The sequence below is a fragment of the Antrostomus carolinensis genome, unplaced genomic scaffold, assembly GCF_000700745.2.
Source record: "Antrostomus carolinensis isolate BGI_N321 unplaced genomic scaffold, ASM70074v2 scaffold38508, whole genome shotgun sequence".
Classification (NCBI taxonomy): domain Eukaryota; kingdom Metazoa; phylum Chordata; class Aves; order Caprimulgiformes; family Caprimulgidae; genus Antrostomus; species Antrostomus carolinensis.
The window spans coordinates 4,507-12,134 of NW_010334341.1; the positions used below are offsets into that span (position 1 = coordinate 4,507).

A 7,628-nucleotide genomic window follows, 5' to 3' on the forward strand; every position below is an offset into this window, starting at 1 on the left:
GACAACCTCCCTGGAGCACCAGCACCGCGGCCCGGTGGGTGAGCCAGCATCACACACACGTTGGATTCTTCTCCATGCAGCCGGTGGACTCAGCCAGCAAGATCAATGCTGCCAACATTACCACTGCTGGGACCCTCTATAAAACATCCCACTATCCTTCCTGGAGCAGGGTACAACCCTCGTCCTTGCCCCGGCCCCATCTCCACGTATCTGCTCCATTCCCGTAGGCTGCTCCTCATCTCTCCTCCCTCCTGAGCAGACCTGCATCTTTACAAACAAACGACAGCAAATCTCAGAAACCCAAGTGGATCCTCTGTAGATAAAGAGCCCGATTTAATCGTGTCCAAGGGACTCATGAAGGGGCTCATGCATCATAACTGGGTCATCCAGCCCTGCGGCTTTGGGAGCACAGGTAGGACCTGTATCAGCAGACTGGATGTCAGGATGAACACACAACCTTCAACAGGGGGGCAATTGCTGGGAAAACAGCTCAGCGTGACCTGGTTTGCAGGTAAACTTCCTTCTGAGCTGGATCTACCATTGAAAAAACACTGAGCAGCACTCTGCTCCTGGGAGGACAGTTTTTGAGCCCAGCCTAAACAGTCAAATGACTTGCAGGGCTGTTCCTAACCCCACAGCTTCAGGAGCACCAACACCACTACCAAGGCATTGAGAATGACCAGAGAAGCAGGTTGATCTGGGAGCACCATTCCCAGCACCCTGCCCAGCTCATCCTCAGACCAGAAGCCTGACCTGCTCTGCTGCCAGCTCACTTTTAGATGCAGGCATGACGCCACAAACCCTCCCTTCAAAGGTGACACACAGCTTTGGTACCTGTTCCTCTCTTTTCAATCGTGAAAGGATTAACGTCAAACAAGGAAGAGGCTGTCAGTTGGCTCCTGATCATCCTGGGGCCACCCGAGAGTGCCGCTGGTCCAGCAGCGTCTCTACAAGTCAGGCTGCCACACCAGCCTACCTTTAATAACTTTTTTTTTCTTTTTAAATAAAAAGAGCGAGCATAAAACACTGACCACATTTTAAATCTTGTGACAAGTAACATCTCAATAAAAGGCAGGATGACATTAAAGGAAAACTTAAAAAGAGTGAACATTGTAATTTCAAAGACACAAAAACCAAAACAAAAGCACAAACACAGCTATTTTTCCCTCCAGAGCACTCTCACTTTCAAGCTCAATAGCCTTGAAAATTGGAGCAATCAAACTGTTAAATGCATTGATCTGTTAAATCAACTCCTACTGTACTCAGCTCAATTTGGGCTTTAGTCCCCTCTCTTTCACCCCCTACACTGCAGATCCTGGGCTTTCCCCAACCACATCAACTGGCCTCTGCCTTCCCACACCACCATGGACTGGTCCCTAAGCAAGCAGAGATGGAGATCACCAGGAGTGACTGTATTTAGGGACAGATTCAGCTTCTCCATCTTCTCCCAGCCCACAGTTATTCACCGTATGCAAGTCTTTATGCCAGAGATACGCACAAGAGCAGCCTGGACACTGACCTTTGCCAGGTCATCATCACAAAACCACCAGGAACCTCTTGTAGCTTTGCATGTACATTCACCAGACACCACCACTGTGCTGAAAAGCAGCCTGAGCCTTGCCAAGTGCAGGCCATTCATGACATTTATACTTGCTGACAGCATCCTCCCCTCTCCTCTTTTCATCTTCTTCACGCTCCTTTAGAAGCAGCCTGACGCAATCGCTGTCACAGCACGACAAGGTTTCTGCTCAGCCTTGTTCCCATAGCCCACGAGCGAGTGGTTCCCCGAGCCAGGACTGACAGAATTCACCACTGACTTGTCAAGGTGATTAGAAATTGGGTAAGCTGGGTAATAACCCTAAAACATCAGTGAACAACTGCGGGCCCTCGGGCACACCACTCACTGTCATCTGTCCTTGTTTCCTTCTCATCCTTTTTTGCTCTTTAGCATCTTCATTGATCAAGGCAGTGGCTCATTCTAGAGACTGCTCAGTACCTGAGTACACTCCTCCCTCAAGATTCGCTGGAAAGGCTGAAGGTAGTCCAAAATCAGAAAATAAAGATAAGCTTTTGGAAACAACATTATTCCCCACTTTTAGATAGAACTATCTGGAGGGAGATGAGTGGGAAGCTCTTCACTTTGGGTCTGTCCTCAGAGCACCAGCCAATGCACAACCAGAAACGAGGGAGGGAGCAGCCAGGGCCATCTGAGGAGAGAAACTCACGGGTCATTTCATAGCAGAGAAGGAGAAAAAAACCAACAAACAATTAACAGGGAGAAAAGTTTAAAGCCATATCTCAGATTTAAATCTCATTGAAGGCAAGAGTGAAGTTTTTGCTTAAAAAGAGGGGATGACAGTCTTTATTCTGTGCATCTTTTTTTCTCTCCTGACTTTTCAGAACCAAATCAAAAGGATGTGGACAGGTGCTGCTGCGTGGCTCTGACCAGCCCGCTGTGCCAAAGGGTCCCGGTGAACCCCCCAAACAGGGAACCCCCTTCCTTTCAGATGCCACATCTAAGGGGAGGTAACTGGAAAAGCCTTACTAACAAACACACATGAGTTTTCCTCAACATTGATTTATTTTTAAATATACTACACAAGAGAGACTGGAATAAAAAATAAATCAAAAAAAAAAAAAAAAGGAAAACAGAGAAAGAGAGGAGGAAGAATTGCAAGTCAGGTACAGAAACAATCTGTACAGGACCAAATTAAAGGGGAAACAACCCCTTTAAGTATCACAGAGATGAAGGACAGAGCTATTTACACACTGTAAAAAAGACAAGTCTACAAAAGTGTGTAATAACGAGATACAAATGTATAATATAGTGGCACAATATGTTATCAAAGTAAAAACAGTACCTCCAGGAAAGAGACAGTCCAAGGGTGGGTTTTTTTTGTTTCTTTTTCCTTACATTTTTAAAGGCAGCCTGTGGCAGAAGTGTCTATTTCCTTTTGAACTTTTGCCATGTGTTACGTCATGGCTGTTTGTGAGGGCGAGAAGTGGCGTGAACACACACGAGTGAACTACTAGAAATCATATACAAAACTAACAGTTCCAAAGAGAACAGAATAAAATACGATTGAAGGCAATTAGTGTTTCAGATACACAAGAGGGGTCACAAGTTACAGGGGAACAGGATGTGGAAAATGCTTTTTTTAAAAAAATTTTCCTCTTGTTTGGAACTGTTAAGAGGAGTTAAATTGCACTGTTAATAGCCCTAAACCTTGTTCTTTCACTATTGTCACAAGTCACAGTTAGTTCCCAGTCGTGTTGCATTAGTTGGGAAGGTCACAGGACCTTGAAAAGGAAGCTCAGGAGTCCTGCTGTCAGCATTCTGTGGCAGTCTCCTCGGGAGATGCACCCAAGAGAAGGGTCTGCAGTCTTCACAGATCCTTGTTTGATGCTGCATGGAACCACGTCGGCGTTAAGGTAGCGATGGTTTTAACCCCATTTTAACCCCAAAGTACTGGCATTTGAGCTTTTCACGGGGAGTTAGCACTGGCACAGATAGGGAGGTACCACAGCCCCTCAAAGCACAGGTCTCTAGGGGAGCACAGGAGCCAGGTCCCATCTCCACTCACAGAACAAAGGCTGAAAACTCAACTACAGAACAGCAGTTCTCGTCCATCTGCGATGTGCCAGCTCAGCTGAAACAACTGCTGGGGGCACAGTGGTATCTCCAAACTCATCCTAACCTGCATCTCCCCTGGCTGCAACCTTCCTGTCTTTCAGGCAGCGATGCCTTGCTCAGCACCAGCCTACTGCTCCCTGACCTGCTCTGCAACCCTCCACCCCAAACGCCAGCCCAATGAACGTTAGATATCACGAGTGGGACAGCATCGTCCTCCTTCAGACCTTCTCCAGTCCTTTTCACTACCAAGTGGCTCCTGTGCCACTACCTTAGTGGGTGCTGTCTGCAACATTTTGAACCCAAGCAATTCATTTGAGCTCAACAATGCTAAGAAATTGCTGAAAACATAGAAATTAAGGGCAGCAGGTGGAATCACAGGAAGAATTTGGGTAAACATCACGTGTAGCATTCTGTCCTTAAAAAACCCCTTACATTAACAATTTTCCCCCCTTCCCTCCCAAGTGTCAAATCTGTTGCATTAATGTCAGGTAAATGCCAGACTCAGGCCAGGGCTGCATGCTGCAACTCTCCCTAGAAACACAGTGGGAATATTGCTATTTGAACATTTATCCTTGTGTAGAGTGGGGCAGAGGGAGGGGGTGAAAATGCAGTAGAAAGTCCTCCTGAGGAGGACGGCATCTCAGTGTCCATCAGTCTGGCTTCAGTCTTAATGGTCTGTCCAGAACAATAAAATATTAATAAAAAGGCATGGTGTGACATCAGCATTTAGACTCGTAGTCCACAAGGCAAGAACTCCACAGATAAGGACGATTGTGAGTATTCAAAACACAGGAAATGTGAGTTCAGAGGGTGGACAGTGCCTCTTGAACACAGCCCTGCCCGCTGGAGCCGGGGCATCCACGCACAGTCTGTGTCTTCTGCACAGCCCTACCCTGAACACCTCGGTCCTTTGTCAGTCCACACGTTACTCTCTCCACAGTTGGCTTTGGCCCATTGTGATTTTTATTTTTTAAATTTTTATTTTTTTTTTAACCTGGCTTCTGCTACCTCTGAACAATGTCGCTGATTTCTTTCACTGAACTGAGAAGTTTGCTAAAGTCCTGGGTGGCTGCAGGACCACTGCCAGCTGTTGCTGGGCAGATCTGAAGCTCTCGAAGGTTATTCTCCAGCTTATTGATGGCCTCCCGAAAGGCAAATTTGTTCCTCATCTGCTGAATGGAGTCCACATAGCTCACGCAGAAGGTGTAGAGGTTCTTGCCAGCCTCCAAGACAGCACTGTGGCTTGCCATTTGTTCAGAGTTCTTGCTGATGGCGATCCGTAGAGCCTCAGTGCTCTCCAACACCACCCCTTTAGTGATGGTGCCACTGGCAATCCTCTCCGGGGGCTGCCTGGTCTTCCGCAGCGAGACCCTGGTGGAAATGAGAGGGATGAAGGCTGTAGATGATGGCTGGTCCCCGCCTGGGGCAGAGGGTACCGATGAGGAAGAGGCAGCTGGGGTTGCTGCGCTCATCAGCAGCTTTGTAGAGGACTGTGGCTTTGGTACAGAGGGGATCCCCAGCTTTTTCACACCTTCCCCTGACTGGTTTGGCTTGACAGCATCACTGCTCGCAGCATCTCCAACCTGAGTCAACTGTTTGGATTTTGGCCCAGACACCACATCTGCTGCTGCTTCGTGGCTGGCACAGTGAGACAATTTCCCAGGCTTGCCAACAGAGGATGAAGACAGCGGAAGTGGAGGGGCCGGTTTCAGCTTCGATAACTTCCCTTTGTCCTTTCCTGCAGACTCTGAGGTTTGCTTGAGCCTCCTCAATCGTGGCTCCTCAGAGGAAGCCTTGCTGGCACCCACGAACCCAGCAGGGTTGGGTTTGGCAGCAGAACCTTGGTCCATCGTCACAGTGGTACCTAAGGCACTGGATTTGACTCCATCGTCCTTGTGGAGCACGCTGGAGGAAGGAGAGGCAGCAGGTTGCCTACGGCCAAGTTTTGGAGTCAGAGTCGGAGGGCTGGAGCCAGGGCTTGACTCTGCATCTTTGAACACATCATCAGTGGTCTCTTCATTTTTCTTAAGCAGCCGTGGAGGAGGGGTCACTGTTCCCCTGACAGCAATGTCAGTCTTGGCCTCGTTTGCCCGCTTTCGAGGCAGTGCTGGCTTTTCACTTTTGTGTCCCCCAAAAGTGGAGGAATCAAACTGGCGCCCCGTGGACTGCAAATCCCGAGGCAGAGTCACAGATTTCCACTCTGAGTCCTTTGCTCCGTGGGGCACACAGGAGGCTGAGCATGACCTTAAGAAACGCTTGCTGGAGTTGGAACTACTCTCCTCTTCACCAGCCACCCCTCGACTGCTGCTCATCGTGCTGGACTTCTTCCGTAAATGAGGAGATAAGAATCCAGAGTTCCCAGCGACAACCCCGTTGGTGACACCAGCCCCGTTGCTCGGGTTCTGAAACTTGGAGGGGTCAGCTGCGTCTGCAGGGGGTGCAATGAAAGCTCCATTGCCAGCATCCCTGCACTCCTCCTCCCCACCTGCCCTGCGGTCCGAGTGGCTGTCCATCTCTCTGAAGGAACTGCTCCGTTTCGGAGGGGTAGGGGCAGTCTTCTTCTTCTTCTTGATAAGGGCACTGAAGAGGTTGTGCTTTTTGTCTTTGGGAAGCAGTCTCTCATCTTCATTCAAACTGCTCTCCAGGGCCACCCTCTCCTTCCGTGGGAGCAAGGGAGAAATAGCAGGTTCATGATCCAGAGGGTCTGCAAGGGAAAGAAAAAGAGTCTACTAAGTGTTGCTTCAACAGACAGAATAATCGGTTTTCTTCCAGGATCAAACCACTGCAGCACCTCCAAAAGGTGCAGGTTCTGTCAAGAGAAACTCCAGACCAGAAGTAAAGCAAGTGCAGCCACACTCAAGCCTGGACTGAATGTGGTCCCTAATCCTGCATAAATTCATTTCTGACGTGGCCTCTACAGGTCCAAACTACTTTCCCTGTAGGCTTCTAATTTAAACAGTGACACACAAAACCAAAATATTTATGGTTAGATTCCTTCACTCACATCCGGAGACTTGTCTAAACTTCACACTATGAAGAAGATAAATATTAAGAGGCCTTTGCTTTAGTCCCTGTGCTGTCTTTTGAATAGCCAATTAATAAGACATCTCTGTAAACCACCTCCATCCCCAGCCTCCTCGGTCATTTAGATTCTGATACTCCAAACCTCCTTCCTGATGTCATTCTTTGTGGGGAATATCTTTTTCACAAGCAGAAATCAAGATGCCCTTCAAGAGCTGAGTGCTTCAGGTTGTACCATCGTGAGGACCGACAGCTTCGTACAATAATGGACAGAAGTGGTAGTAACAGTCTCCTCCAGCAGCATTGCTCCAGGAGGAAATGATGGGGTAGACCCTTTCTCCACTTATAAGAGCTATTTAAAAAATGAATAGTGGTTTATAATAAATTTATACAGAGTTCTGAAGGTCTCTGGATTTGACTGATAGGGGGGTCTCATTGCCAGGCCAGGCACTCAAAGGGCACTCTCATTCGAAGGAGGAATGCCTCCAGGGCAGCATACACATTTATAGCTCGACTAGGCAGTAAGAAGGCAGATGAAGCAGAGTCATAGAGGAAAAGGAGGATTCTTCTTAGTCACGTATTGGTGATCATCAAGCTATGGGCAGGATTTTGGTTGAAGAAGGATTTTAGTTCAGGAGGGAGAATTTGAAGAAAAATAGTTGTGTACTTTAGGAAGCCAGCACACTTCTACAGACCATGTGCAGTTAAACCATTCCCACACAACAACTTAAGGGGACCTGGACAACCAGAAGAGCTCTCACAGCACTTTGGGAGGCCACTGCCTTACTGTGTGGAAGCACAATAGAGCTGTGGAGATCCAGAGAAACCAGCAGCTTGCACTGAGGATTGGCTTCCAGCTGCTGGACTTGCTATGGAAACAGTGAAAATTGAAGTGGAAACTTCAATAAAAACTTTAATGTGATTTTTTTTTTTTTTTCACAATAAAGAATGAAATTATTCCCAGCATAATGTT

General features: G+C 47.8%; 1 protein-coding gene across 2 annotated transcripts in view; it reads right to left on the reverse strand.

Annotated features, from left to right (window-relative positions):
- Positions 1 to 4,638: 4,638 nt before the first annotated feature.
- Positions 4,639 to 7,628, reverse strand: part of ABL1 (ABL proto-oncogene 1, non-receptor tyrosine kinase) — a 30,635-nt gene continuing 27,645 nt past the window's right edge. For both annotated transcript variants that reach the window (XM_010174191.1, XM_010174193.1), the window contains exon 11: positions 4,639 to 6,338. In XM_010174191.1, the coding sequence (XP_010172493.1) occupies positions 4,639 to 6,338 (1,700 nt within the window). The remainder of the gene's footprint in view (positions 6,339 to 7,628) is intronic.